Here is a 15279-nt window from a genome sequence, read left to right on the forward strand (position 1 = left end):
CTGCCCTTGTCCACCTAGATTGCAGTGGGCCTGAGTTTGAAAGATGCTGTCCAAGGAAATTCTTAGTGAATTTCTGTAGTGTAGCTTGTAGAGCTGCTGCTGCAAATCTGCAACACTGTATGCACCTAGGGTTGTAGGTTTATAGTTCCTTGAAAGTAGAATTGCAGATAGACAGGGTGACGAAGAAGGTGGTTGGCACACTTGCCTGTATTGGTCAGTTGAGATGTCATGCTGAGAGTATACATGACATTGCTTAGGCCACTTTTGGTATACAGCCTTCAATTCTGATCCCCTTGCTATAGAAAAGATGTTTTGAAACTTGAAAGGGTTCAGAAAAGATTTACAAAGATGTTGCCAGGGTTGGAGTGTTTGATCTATGGGGAGAAGCTGAAGAGGCTGGGTCTATTTTACCTGGAGCATTGGAGGCTGAGGGATGGCCCGATAGAGGTTTATAAAATCATGAGAGGCTACCGAATCATAGGGTGAATAGCCAAGGTCTTTTTTTCCTCAGGGTAGGGGAGTCCAAAGTATAGGTTTAAGGTGAGAGGGGCAAGATTTAACAGGGAACTAAGGGGCAACATTTTCATGTAGAGGGTGGGATTACCAGAGGTGGTGGTGGAGACTAGTACAATTACACTTAAATGGCATCTGGACGGGGATATGAATAGGAAAGGTTTAGAGAGAGAGATGGGCCAAATAATGGCAAATGGGACTAGATAAATTTAGGATATCTGCTCAGCATGGACAAGTTGGACCAAAGGGTTTGTTTCTGTGCTGTACACGTCTCTGACTCTAATTCAAACACCAAAACCCATTAAGATAAACTTATTTCCAAAAAACATGCTGTAGTCCCCCACTGAATCATCAAAACGAATATGTGTTTTGTGGAGGACGATGGAAAGAGCCCCAAACAAATTAGCTACCTCAAAAGTATCTGTCTTTCAGGCGTTCACCAAAATCTAATAATAACAGTAACAAGTGGGACTTGTCAAATCACTGAAGTATACTAAACCTGTACACATAAGGAAATTACTTTTAAGGTTTCACTCCTCCAGAAATTAAACAAGTTAGCCACAAATCTGAAGCCTAGTTAAAACGTTCTCTGAAGAAATGCCACCGTTCTCCATAAAAGCCGAAAGAACTGCAGATGTTGTAAATCAGAAACAGAAGTTGCTGCAAAAGCTCAGCAGGTCTGGCAGCATCGATGCAGAGAAATCAAGAGTTAAGGTTTCGGGGCCGGTGACCCTTCCTCAGAACTTCTCAGGGCTTTTCCAGCAACTTCTGTTTTTTGCCACCGTTCTCAAGAGCTCTTCAGAGGTAACATCAGCAACATCATCATGGAATTTTCGAGTGATATCGTTCCGTGGGTGTCGCATCAGTGCTTTCAAGTTCAAGTCTGAAACAGACGGATCCTGTTTTTTGTTGTTGTGTGTGAGATTGTCTACAGACTAAACCCATGCGCCCCACCGGCCCCGACTTCAGGCCTCCCGACACTCACCTTTACAGCAACCTCAGGCGCGGAGTTCAAAGCGAGAGATCCGTGAAGGCGTGACATTGATCTCTCCGGGTCGAGAGGGTGTAAATGAGCCACGGCGTCCTGGCTGGGGACCTCTCCGCACTCGCCATCCGAGTCGCTGCCGCTGCCGTAGGAGGCCAGAGCCGCGATCGCCGCCGACATTTTTGCGGGCGCCTCACTCGGGGAAGATGACGCGCGCGTGCAGATCTCCGAATGAGCCGAGCTTCCCAAGTAAACGTCACAACGGTCACCGACAGGGGCTTCCTTGGCGGCGCCTCCACTGTTTTAAACGTCGAGAATTTCAGTCTCGCAACATCATTCCCGCGGGCTTCATCAACTCCTGGAAGTATTATTTACCCGACACGGCTGCAAGGCCCAAATCCCCGCCTCCAACAATCTGATTGGCTGGCCGGTGAAGACGTGGGCGTGCCCATCTCTCCACATTTCCATTTTCCATTGGCTGTCCGGCCAGTCGATCAGATGACATCACAAAACCCCGCCTTCGTCCCTACCCCCCCCCCCCCCCCCACTCGACTCCGATCCACAACACATTCCTATTCCGCTCTATCCCCTCCCCCCACAAAGACGGCCCGTGCCATTGGGACAATCCATGGGAGGACCGCCCGGCGCATTCAGACGGAGAGCGGTGGATGAAATCCGTTCCGATAGGCACAGCTGCGCCCGCCGCTTTCTGAGCTCGGACGATCTCTGTGGTTCGGTGACCGAATCGGGGCTATTTTGGGACTGGAGAAGCGAGCGGGTCGTGCTGCCGTGGGCGCGATGTTCCCCGTGCGTGCTGCTGACGTGCGCCATTCCGGCTGAAGCGGCGGCGGCGGTGTTGTTATCGAGACCGGCGAAAACTTGGGGCGTCAGTGAAAGCGGACCGGTTAGAGCAAAGCTCGCGGACAATGAAGACGTTATTCTCCAACTGAAAGACGTTCCACATTACTGTTTAAAAAAAAATAAATCTATAGGTCTAGATATCTCGGAAGATTATATTTAAAAAATACAATAAAACCTACTCGAGGCCGGTAAGAGTTTACGGGGTACGTAATTTTAATCTCAGTGAATGAAATGTCGAGCTGTTGAAATTTTATTTATTGTTGCAGTGTGTGTGTGTGTGCGCAAAACAATCGCCTCAAAGCAAAGGTGTGTGTAGGGGATGGGGGGGGGGGGGGGGTTGCATTTAGCCATGATTTTGTTTTTGCAGCCTACAATTTCCCCCTTTTTAAAATTATTTTTCCGTCTCCCTCGCCAATGTCTTTTCGGTGGTTGCCACAGGCCCCGGCAGGTACAGACGGATGGATGGATGGGGCTGCTCGGGTGCACCTGGGCTTCAGTCCCGTGTCTCTCGCTCTCTCCCGCACCACAGCTGGAGCTGCATTGGCCGCAAAAATCCCGAGTTATCGGGAGTCCGACCTTTCTGCAACTCCGCTATAACTCACTTTTTCTCTCTCTCTCTCTCTCTCTCTCGCACTCCATTGAGATCGTGGGTTTTGGAAACACGGAGACTTGTCTCCATCCCTCCCCACCCCACTTTGCAAGACCATGGATTATAAAGCTGAGGATTTTTTTTTTGCAGAATTTTGATTTTAATATTTAGGTTTTCGCGAAGCTGAATGGATTCCATTCCCCTGGATTTCCACAACAAAGAATGAAAGGGGGGGGGGGTGGAAGAGAAATATTTTGTGACTCCAACATGATGGATCTTAGCGCGGCAGGGTATTTTATTTCGTGCGATTTATAAGCAGAGGCTTCCTGGTGAAGTTTTGTCCACTCAACGGGGCAGTAAGTTGATGTTTGTAGGTGCGGTGCTGTCTCATCACGACAGTAACGGTCGCTCATTTGCGGCGTATCGAACACATTTGACTGGGATGTGTGAGAAACGTGCTATTTGGCAATTTTATTGCGAATGTCCACGAGCAACTTTTCAGGACTGTCTTCTTTCCTGGCCTCTTGACCTAATGCACAAAACTATTTGCCTTTTCACGTTTTTGAAAGGCTGAGTGATTTTTTTTTGCTTTAAACTCAACCGCCCGCAGTACTCGATTCCCACGCCAGAGGATGATCACAGACCTGAGCTCCTGTCTATTTCACCTCTACTTAAGACCTTCCCACATGCACCTTGCCCCTATCTGCAGTGTTTCAGTATTTTGAGTAGGGCAGAGAAAGATCCACTATAAACGGATTGAGCCGACAGCTACTTGAATGTCCTCTGCCCCAAAACTTTAATAGCACTTTGCATCTTTTTCTTTCATTTGCATTGTGTATGTGTGCGGTTCGAATAATTGCTCTTCAAAGCCGAAGTGGATTTGCAAACGACTCCCAGATAACTTGATTGTAAAATAATTGCAATATACTTGAGAAAAATGTTCTGGACTAAATTGCTGTGTATTTCTGAGATGGGTAACTTTTCCAACCTTATAGTTTCAAATGAGGCAGCATTGTCAGATTGAGCTCAATCTTGTTTCACAACATCGTAGCAACAAATCAATCAGGATGATCTCTGTTGCTCTTCTTTTCAGTGTATTTTGCAAAAATCAAATGTCTGAGATTAAAATAATACAGCAAGCTAGGCAGCATCAGGAGGTGGAGAAGTCACATTTCGGGTGTAACTCTTAAGGACTGTGGGTGGGTGTGAGGGGAGCTGCAGATAAAGGGGGTGGAGGGGCAGGGTGATGAAGTTGAGACAAGTGAAGACAGGCAGAGGGTACGACCTGGTTGGTTAATGGAATCTGGTTGGTGGCAGGGAGCAGTGGGAGGGATGGAGAAGAGATGGGAAGGGAGGTTATTTGAAATTAGAGAACTCCATGTTAAGCCCTCCAGGCTGTAGGCTGCCCAGTTGGAAGATGAGGTAGTGTTCCTCCAATTTGCGGTGTGGTTCGTTGTGGCAATGGAGGAGGCCAAGGATGGTCATACTGGAAAGGGAATGGTTCAGGGAATTGAAATGGGTGTGATTTGGAGGTCCAGTCAGCCCCTGTGGGTCTGCCTGAGATGCGCGGCGAGCAGTTCCCTAAGTTTAGGTTCAATCTCTCCGATTTAGAGAAGACCACATTGGGAGCACCTGATGCAGTAAACTAGGTTGGAAGAAGAGTTACACCCGAAATGTCAACTTCTCCACCTCCTCATGCTGCCAGGCTTGCTGTGTTCTTCCAGCCACCTGCTTGTCTATTTTGGATTCTAGCAACTGCAGTTTTTTTTGTCTGAGGTTAAAATAAAGCACTTTTTTGCTAATGGAAAAATTTTCAACAGACACTTGCAATGAAAACACCTTTTTAACAAAGGAAAATGTAGCCATGTGTTTAGGCATTATCAGATGAAACTGGACATTTAATGGAAATAAGACAAGCAGCTAATGGGTAGCTTTAAGGAGCAGCTTGGAGCAGAGCAGAAGCAGTGTTTTTAAATATGGAATTGCAGAGCGAAGACCTGGGACATTTGCCAATACAGCTACAAGTGATTTGACAAAAAAAACTCGGAAAAGTGCTCATGAGAGTAGAATAAGAAGAGCAGAGAGTTCTTGGAGAGCTGAAGGACCAAGAAGGAACTTGAACACCAGGATGCAAATTTTAAGTTATAGACCTTCTAAAATTTTGAGGCTTCAAGTAAATGCATGAATGACATTTGATGTAAGTTGGGAATAGGCAGTAATTTCATATGATTTGAAGAATGGCAAATGAAAGACCAACCAGGACAGCATGTCCTGTGTAGCAAACTTCAACAGTGTTACCTAAAATTGCATCATTCAAGTGCCCAGTTCACAGCCATTTACTCTTTGATCTCAATGCATAATCGACTGGGACCTGAAGAAAATATGGGCCTCTCACCATATGTTCTTTTTCAATGTAAAAGTTATAAGTTTCGAATAAGTTAGCTAACTACACATAAAGGAACATGGACTTGAGAGTTCTAAAATCTTTGACTGATGCTGAAACCATTAAAGCAGAAGGGCAGCGAAAATACAATGCAGGTTTGGGTGAAGATCAGTTTAAAAATGAACAATAAAATACCAAATAAGTAACTTTTCTGCAGCATCTAAATTCTGTGCCTAATTTTAGATCAATTTTGGCCCACCATTATTTCAGTAAATTTAGAAATAAGACTTGCTTGGTCACAACAATTTTATTTTGATCTGAGACATGTTCAGGTGAAAGGCAATCAGCAGGTATGAAAGGTAACTATGTATCTTTAGCGTGATCTGTTAAAGCAAGTATTTGCTTTGTACCTTGAATAATTGTATCTTGGGTGCAAATGTAAGGACATTTTACCCAATATCTTAATTATCTTTTGCTTTGATTAATTGTTTTTGTCTTGATTTCAAGATAGATGCATTTTTTTTTCTGTGCACTAGCTATTTGAAAATTGAGGCTGCTTGGTGTTTGGTAAATTAATTTTTGTCTTCATTTAATCATATACAATATTATTTATTGCACATAGCTATTTGATAATTAAGGCTGCTCAGTTTTTTATCAACTTATTATATAATGTTTTCAACAGTTTACAGTAAATACTTTTTTGTGTGTTTTGAGTTGGCAGAGAATGTACACTTATAAAAGAAATATTGACTTTAATGAAATGAAAGTTTTCAAAATACTGAATATGAATAATCTCTTTTTAGAAATGTAACTTCTTTAAAAGAAACATCATGGAAAAATGTGTGTTTAGGAGCATTGTATCGGTCATGTATACTGAAAATATGTATGGCAAGTTCTTAATCTAATCTCTTACACAAACCAAGATTTTGCTGTATTAGCCTGTACTTTTCATTATACCACATAATACTGCCTTGTAATCTTCCTTGTGAAGAAAGTTTGTTCAATATTATGCATTTCATTATCTTAATATTTAACATGGAAAAATACATTTCAGGTGAACGTTTTAGGGAAATTGGATAAGGAGCCATGTTTAAGATTTGAGAGGCTATTTGTTGACAAATTTGATACAATTATCTACCTTTTTTATACGTTTGTGCAGATCATTATCATGAAAGGGCAATGCTTATCCATTAAAAGTTTGTTTGCAACACAAATGCAGTATTGTGAATAAGCTATTTCATTTGGCATCTTGAGTGTATGGAGATTTACTTGACGTGCCAAACTTGAAATTATGCTGTTTTTGTTACTTTAATGTGTTGGATGTTTTATTGAAATGAAAGACTGGCTATTGTTATATCCCACAGTTGCTATATTGCCAATTAATGATAAATTCATTTAAAAACCATGAACAGTAATATGCCTCAGGAGGTTTGCACTAAACGAAAAGACCTGCACTGTGCTTTAAGTGAGATAATGACATGAGCATTGCTGCTTGTTTTGTAAAATTTAAATTGACATGATAAATAGCCCAACTTTCAACCAATTCCTAATGTCATGACTTCTAATCACAATTTCACTAGCCCTTTTTTTAAAAAAATAAAATTACAGTTCTCAGCAGGTTTTGTTACACGTCCATTCTTGGATTTATTGGCATAAGTTACTTCAATAAGAGAATCCTACATTTCCACTTTCCAAAGTTGAACTGTGTTAACAAATATTGATGATTTCAAATGGAAGTTTAGTTAGCCAGATTGCTGTGGGTCTGGAATCGTATGTCGACTGGCCCAGGTAAAGAAGGGAGATTTCCTTCCCTTAAGGACATTTAGACAATCTACAGTGGTTATACGGTCACCATTAGACAAACTTTTCAATTCAGTATATTTAAATTGAATTTAAATTTTCTATTTGAAACCCTGCTTATGGTCTGAATTAACTAGTCCAGTGACATCATGATTATGCCACCACTAGTGAATGATACTTGTCAAAATAAAAAACATTGCTTCGTGTTGTTATATCATAATTCCCAGCTCAGATCAAGATCATTATCCACACTGCACTTATTTGGCTGAGTTGATTCTGCAGTCCTTCTAGTTAGGGTTGATGCACTAGCTCTTTGAACAATTATGCCAATTGAGCTGAAGTAAATAGTTCTCTTGAACAGAATAGTTGAGAATGAACAATGCATGAAATGTCCAAAGTAACCTATATTGTACAGAGTGCGCTGGTTCAAACATCCTTGAATACGAATCTGGAACTCTTGCCCATAATCTTGCTGTTCTGTGAATTTAACCCACTGGGGACTGTCTAATATGGCATAGGTATTTTTAATGTCTGTTATACCATGGAACCTTTGTGGCTGTGTATCAGAAACTCAGGTTCAACCATGTTCTTTTTTTGTTCAGGATGTGTAAATGTCACTTGATCTAGAAGTTTTGTCGTTTGATCTTTGAGTGTGGTACTATTGTCGTACCACGCACAACTATCTCACACTGGTATAGTTATATGTACTGAATCATTTATGAGTTCAACTGTGTAATCATGAATTCTATACATGTGTTTTCACAGAATTTTGTACTTTCTATGTGATGTCTTGGGTTGAAATTACAATATACCTACTGCGTTGCTGTCCTGAAAAAATACATAACTTCAAAAATGTTTTGCAGTTTTGTGAGCTTGGGTTTTCTTTCATAGTGAATAGAGAATGGAGGTGGGATTCTGCTTTTTTTTTTAGCATTTAAGTCTTCTACATAGTCTCAAAGGTTTGAGTCTTTGTAATTTCCATCCACAAAAGGTAATGCATAGGGAATCTTTAAGTATTCTGAAGACTGAGGTTGATAGATTCTTGATTACCAAAGGAATGAAAAGTTAGTTTATAGGAGGGAATGTAGGCTTGAAATTAAAGTCAGATCAGCCGTGATATTGAATGCATAGCAGCCTTGTTCCTTTTACGTATGTTCTGTAAACTATAATATTGCCGTAAGTATCTGTGGAAACATTTGACCATCAAATGAATCTAAAACCAAAGTTTCCTTTTTTCTTATCTTCTATGCTTGGCACTCTTGAAATCATCAACATTAATGTTAACTCACCAGTTATAAATTTGTAAAATAAGAGCTTTTCTATGAGAGCATACTGAACATTAAAATAAAACCAAACATTCACACAGGTGAATTATAAAGCAAAGTATGACACAGACTATGTAACAAGATATTAGGGGAGATAACCAGAAGTGGATTTTAAACAACGACTTCCAAGAGGAAAACAAGATAGAAAGGCAAAGATGTTTAGACAAGGAATTATAGAGTTTAGGTTTTTGACAGTTAACTGCATTGCCAGCAATTATGGCAAGATTACAAATTGGAAAAACTTGACAGGTTGAAGTTTACAGATACCTTGGGGCTGGAGGAAATTGCAGAAAAGAGCAAACTGAGGAAGGATTTTAAAACACAAACAAGAGTTTTAAAATACAGCCATTACTTAAATAGAAGTCTGCTTAACATGGGATAAATGAATAGAACTTGGTATGACTTAGGACATGGTATTATGATTCTAGCTGTTGTTTGTACTGGACAAGTTAGAAACCAGAGTGAAATCTGGCCTGTTCAATCCTAACTTTATTTCTAACTGTGGAGATCAATTAATGAATGCATAATATAAAGAATAAAACACTCTTTAAACAAAAATGAATTCCATTAATTACATACATTAGAAAGGGATTCAAACTACTTATCCCAGCAACAACATTCCCTCTATGCTCGCTCAGACATTTTGCACATGGTGATAACAGCACGTTGCACAGATTGCAGCATTGACTTGCAGTACCAGAATTTTCTGTTACACATGAACCATGGCGATCTACATGGAAGAAAAAAGAGACAACACTGCCCAGCAATCTCAAAGAGCTAAATCTCAGTGAAGAGTTGGTACTATATCCACACTGAAGCTCCTTAATAAGTCTCAGGCTCGTACAACTGCCTGTGGTTTTCTTTGGATGAAGTTCTGTGCACTCACTCGTTAGATGCTCTTTCCCTTCAAATATTTCTCTCTTGAGACATCCAAGACAAACTGCAAACTAAACTCATCATGACTTTAGCTTTGGAGAATGCTTAGTTGTTCTGAAGTTAAATGTCCATCAGTCCTGCAGTCTCTGGCATAGACCACACTGACTACCTGGCTCTTTGGATTATTGTGTCTTTGTCTATCTGCCATTGATTCCTACCGTAATCAAAAGCACAGTTTTCTCCACTTTTTTATTTGAAAGATTTGCCCATTTCATCTCAAGACTTGAAAACATCATTAAAGTGCATATAAAGAAACAAGATGTAGAATCATAAAATCTCTACAGTGTGAACAGAGGCCATTTGGCCCATTGAGTCTATTCTGACCCAAGAGCATCACAGCCAGACTCAGCCCCCCATCCTATCCCTGTAATCTGCATTTACTATGGCTGATCTGCCTAGCCTGCACATCACAGGCAATTTGCCATGGCTATTTCACCTAACTTACATGTTTCTTGGACTGTGGGAGGAAACTGGAGCACCTGGCAGAAACTCACTCAGACATGGGGAGAATGTGCAAACTCCACTGACAGTCACCCAAGGATGGAATTGAACCTGAGTCCCTGGTGCTGTGAGGAAGCAGTGCTGACCACTGTGCCATCCAGTCGTCTTGACACTCACCTGTAAGTACATTCAGTAAATTATAGTGAACCATGTATCACCCTTAAACAGACACATTACAAAATATTATTTCAATTTAAAGTCATACATTGTTCTTAACAATGGACATTTAAAGTTTTAATTTGGGAAACTTAGAACAGTCAAGCCTTGAAGTAACACAGGAGGTGCAGTAAAACCAAAATACTGCACATGTTGGAAATATGAAGCAAACACAGAATGCTGGAGAAACTCAGCAGGTCTGGCAGTAATTGTCTTAGGAGAAACAGAGTTAATGTTTCAAATATTTGATCAAGAATTTGATAATCGTAGAAGAGCTTAATTTTACCAACGTACAAACATAGAAAATCGAAACAAGTGTAGGCCACTCAACCCTTTAAGGCCGCTTCACTATTTGTTATGGTCATGGCCGATCATCCAACTCAGTACCCTATTCCCACTGTCTCCCCACACCTTTTGATCCCAGTTTCATAGAATGTGGATAAGCTTTAAACTAAATATTCAGTTGCATGGAAAAAAATTTAAATGGGGATGTGTGTGGAGGGCTCAGCGGAGGTTATTAAAATTTCCAAAACAAGAACAGGATTAAGAATATTTAAAGGGTCAAGCACAACAGATAAGGGGACATCTATTCAATGAGAAGGGGACAGTCAATTTAGGACTGAGATTGTTGTGCTTAAATGCATGCAGTTTACAAAACAAGGTAAATGAGTTTGTAGCACAGATTAGAAGTGGCCAGTATGCTGTGGGTATCACAGATGCGGCTGCAAGTGGATCAGGGCTAGGAAATAAAGGGTGCACGTTCTAATCGATGGACAAGCTGATGGGCAGAGTGGTGGTTAGTAAGAAATGAAGTGAAATGGATAGCAGGGAATTATATGGGGTCAGAAGGCATAGAATATGTGGGTAGAGTTGAAGCACTGCAATGGCAATAAGAACGTGATATGAATTGTGTACAGGCTTCATAGCCATGGTCAGGATGTAGGGAAGAAAATTAAATCAGGATGTAGAAAAAACATTTAAGGACTATACGATAATCATAGGGAACTTCAATATGCAAATGGACTGAGAAATTCTGTTTAGTAGTGCATCTCAAGAAAAGGCATTCTTTTTATTTTGGAGCAGTTTGTGGTAGAGGCCACTAGAGAACATAGAATTCTAGAATTGCCATGGAATGAGTTAGACTTGATTTCAGAGGTTCAGATGAAGAAACCCCGAGGGGGCAGAGGCCATTATATGATAGAATTCACCCTGCAGTTTGAAAGGGAGAAACTGAAGTCAGATGTAATGATTTTACAACAAAGTAAAGGTAACTGCAAAGACATGAGGGAGGAGCTGGCCAGAGTTGCTTGGAAGGGGAGCCTAACTGGCAAGACAATGGAGCAGCAATGGCAGGTGTTTCTGGGGGTAATTTGGATGGTAAAGCAAAAATTCATCCCAAGGAAGAAGAAGCATACTAAGGGGAGGATGAGGAAGTCAAGGACAGCATAAACGCATACAATGTGGTGAAGATTAGTGGTAATCCTTTTAAAACCAGCAGAGGATAACTGAGAAAAGCAATAAGGGAGGAGAAGATGAAATATGAGTAAGCTAATTGTAATATAAAATAAGATTGCCAGAGTTTTTATTTGAATATAATAAAGGCAAGAGAGAAACAAGAGTGGACACAGGACTGCTGAAAAATTAGACTGGAGAAGTAGTATTGGGGAACAAAGAAGTGGTGGAGGAACTGAATAGGTATTTTGTCATTTTTACAGTAGACTACACCAGCAGCATACTAGAACTTCACAAGTTGGGGCAGACTTGCTACGTTTCCCCAGCTCCTTCGATTAGAGGTTCCAGCATCCAGAGTATTTTACTTTTATTTATGCAAGTTACGTGCCAGCAATTCATGAAAGCTGTTTAGACAGCATCTTCAAAGCCCATGACCCATTATCAAGTATAGAAGTACAAGGGCATTAGATGAACACTGCTATCTGAGTGCTCCCTTTCAAGCCTTTCATTATTCTGATTTGGCAATATATCACCGTTCCTTCAGCATTACTAAATCAAAATCCTGGTACTCCCTACCTTGCAACATTGAGTGGCTACCAAATGGATTGCAGTGGTTCAAGGCAGCAGCTCCCTACCATCTTAAGGTAAATCAGGGATAGACAACAAATGCTGGCTCAGCCAATGATTCCCACATCCCATTAATTAAAAAGAAAGGAAAAAAAATGTCAGGTTGCAGTGTGGTTTGTTGGTGCTATTGAAGATGATATATTGTCAACCTGGTAGTGTTGGGTAGTATTAAGCTGTGTCAACAGAAATTGCCTTTCTGGGTGGTAGAGGATTAGCAAGTTGCTGCACTGCAAATTGTAGATGGTACATAGTTGCAAAGGTGTACCATTGTTTCAAAAATCAATAGCCTGAGAAAGTATAGGCCACAAACAAAAACAGAATTGATATTGGGACCTTTGCTTTTCCTGAAGTATATTAATGGTCCAGATATTGGTACACGGGACAATTTCCAAGTTTGCAGATGACACATAACTTGGAAGAATTGCAAACTGTGAGGAAGGCAGTGTATTTCCCCAAAAGGACATTGACAAGTTAGTGGAGTAGGTGGATAATTGGCCAATATGATTCAATGCAGAGAAGTGTGAGGTGGTGCACTTTGGAAGAAAATTGAAAAATAACAAAATAGTGGTGTTCAGTTTTAAAGTGGGTGCAGGTGCAGAGGGACCTGAGGTTATATGTTTGCATATCATTGAAAGTGACTTGAAAAGGTTTGGTACATTTAAATTTATTACATTGACATATTCCACTTCGGAGCTCTTCAGTATTCTCTTGGAAATAGGCTTCTAGTGACAGAAACACCTGTTAATCATTACTTTTGCATCCTAACTCTGAGAATCTTTGATTGAAGATGCTATTTTGATTTTGATCCCATTAGCTTTCAACTTACTGATCTGTCTATCCATATGAGACTTTGCCAAAAGCTTTGCAGAAATCCACTTGAACAACATCAGTGATTACTCTCATTGTCCTTCCTTGTTACCTCCTACAAAAAAATTAAAACATTGTAGTCCATGTGACCTTCCTGCTGGCTGTCCTGGATTAAATCTCCCTAGTAACAATTTTTATATCTCCAAATGTTTTCAATATATTTGCCCTATGCTAAAGTTAGGCTGACAGGCCTATACTTCTAGAGAAGGATCACTGGACCTGAAACTTTAACTCTACCTTCTCGCCACAGATGCTGCCAGATTTACTGAGTTTTTCCAGCAATTTCTGTTTTTGTTTGTGGCCTATACTTTCTCAGGCTATTGATTTTTGAAACAATGGTACACCTTTGCAACTATGAACCATCTACAAAGTGCAGTGCAGCAACTCGCTAAGCCTCGACCACCCAGAAAGGCAATTTCTGCTGACACAGCTTAATACTACCAGGTTAATAATACATCACCTTTAATAGCACCAACAAACCACACTGCAACCTGACATTTTTTTTCTTTCTTTTTAATTAATGGGAGGTGGGAATCATTGGCTGAGCCAGCATTTGTTGTCTATCTCTGATTTACCTTGAGAAGATGGTAGGGAGCTGCTACCTTGAACCACTGCACTCAATGTTGCCCTTGTACTTCTATACTTGATAATGGTCATGGGTTTTGAAGATGCTGTCTAAACAGCTTTCATGAATTGTTGGCACGTAACTTGCATAAATAAAAGTAAAATACTCTGGATGCTGGAACTTCTAATCAAAGGAGCTGGGGAAACGTAACAAGTCTGGCAACATCTGAGGAAGAGAAACAGTTAGATGTTTCGACTCCAATATGATTCTTTTTCAGAAGGTATATGGTACACTGCTCTTACTGAGCATTGGTGATGGAGGGAATGCATGTGGTTCCAGTCAAGCAGGTTGCCTTTCTCCAGGCTGCTGTCGAGCTTCTTGAGTGTTACTGGAGCTGCACTCATCCAAGCAGGTGTGGGGTATTCCTTCACATTCATGAACAGTTCCTTGTAGATGGTGAGCAGGTTTTGGGGAATCAGGAGGAGAGGGTTCATAGCCTCTGACCTGTTCTTGTTGCCACAATATTTATTTGAATTTCTCATCCAGGATGTTGACATTAGGAGATTCTGTGTTGGTAATGCTTTTGGATGAGAATGGGCAGTGGTTGTTGGAACAGTTCTCACCTGGCTCTTGTGTGGCATGAATGTTATTTGCCACTTTTTAACCCAAACCTGAATATTGTCAAGTCTTGCTGCATTCGGACATGGACTGCTTCAGTGTCTGAGGAGCCGTGTTTGGTGCTGAATGAACATTGTGTGATCGTCAGCAAGCATCCCCAATTCTGACCTTATGATGAAGGGGAAAGTTATTGATGAAACAGCTGAAGATGGTTGAGCCAAGTTCACTATGCTGAGGAATTCATGCAGAAATATCCTGGAGCTGAGATGACTAACCAACAACCACAAGGATCTTCAAAATTCTGTGGCTACAAGAGCACACAGAGGCTAGGAATCCTGCTGTGAGTAACTCACCACCTGACTCCATACTTGCCTAGATAGTGCACCTCCACTCTCTCAAGAAGTTTGACACTATCCAGAGCAAAGTACCCACATCCACAAACATTCATTCACTCAGTACACCAATAACACACATTGGCAGAAGTTTGCAGCATCTTTAGCTAGCACTATCCTAACCCACAACCATAGCATTTAGATAAAACAGCAGATGTTTGGGAACACCACTTGCAAGTTCCTGTCCAAGCCACTTACCATTGAGAGTTGGAAATAGAAATGCGTTGCCATTCCTTCAGTGTTGCTTGGTCAAAGTCCTTAAACTTTCTCCCAAACAGCATTGCAGACTTACCCACACCAAATGGACCTGAGCAGTTCAGGAATAGAACACTCAACTGCCTTTTCAAGGGCTGGTAGGGATTATCAAGCAATGCTGGCTCACTAAGCAAAGTCCAAAGGAGGTAGGAGCTGAAGTAGACTATTTGTTTGGCCCATTGAATCTGCTCTGTTATTCAGTGACATCATGGCTGATCTGATGATCCTCCACTCCATTTTCCAGCTTTTTCACTACAACCCTTGCTCTCCACAAATCTCTGTACTCCATTTATACTCAAGTCACCTTTTGCAATGATTTAACATTATCTTGGAAGGTCTTTATTAAATAAAAGTTTAATTTGGTCTGATTTTTTTCGTACTTGTTAACTTTCTCAAGTAACGTGTTTAATGCGCTAGCTGCTCTCAAAATAATCTATACCTTTTAATTTGTTCA

At 40.8% G+C, this 15279-nt stretch overlaps 2 protein-coding genes across 8 annotated transcripts in view; one reads left to right on the plus strand and one right to left on the minus strand.

Annotated features, from left to right (window-relative positions):
- cdc40 (cell division cycle 40 homolog (S. cerevisiae)) overlaps nt 1-1913 on the minus strand; it is a 126346-nt gene extending 124433 nt beyond the window's left edge. Inside the window, exon 1 of the mRNA XM_072552001.1 lies at nt 1499-1913. Coding sequence (XP_072408102.1) covers nt 1499-1678 — 180 coding nt within the window. The 5' untranslated portion in view covers nt 1679-1913. The remainder of the gene's footprint in view (nt 1-1498) is intronic.
- A 141-nt stretch (nt 1914-2054) lies between these two features.
- Nucleotides 2055-15279, plus strand: part of wasf1 (WASP family member 1) — a 123085-nt gene continuing 109860 nt past the window's right edge. For 4 of the 7 annotated variants that reach the window (XM_072552015.1, XM_072552042.1, XM_072552032.1 and 1 more), the window contains exon 1: nt 2056-2562. The gene's annotated coding sequence lies outside the window, so the exon portion shown is untranslated. Of the gene's footprint in view, nt 2563-15279 lie in introns of all 7 variants that reach the window. The other 3 variants (XM_072552023.1, XM_072552052.1, XM_072552073.1) reach the window with 2 other exon arrangements.

The sequence above is a fragment of the Chiloscyllium punctatum genome, chromosome 3 (genome assembly GCF_047496795.1).
Source record: "Chiloscyllium punctatum isolate Juve2018m chromosome 3, sChiPun1.3, whole genome shotgun sequence".
Classification (NCBI taxonomy): domain Eukaryota; kingdom Metazoa; phylum Chordata; class Chondrichthyes; order Orectolobiformes; family Hemiscylliidae; genus Chiloscyllium; species Chiloscyllium punctatum.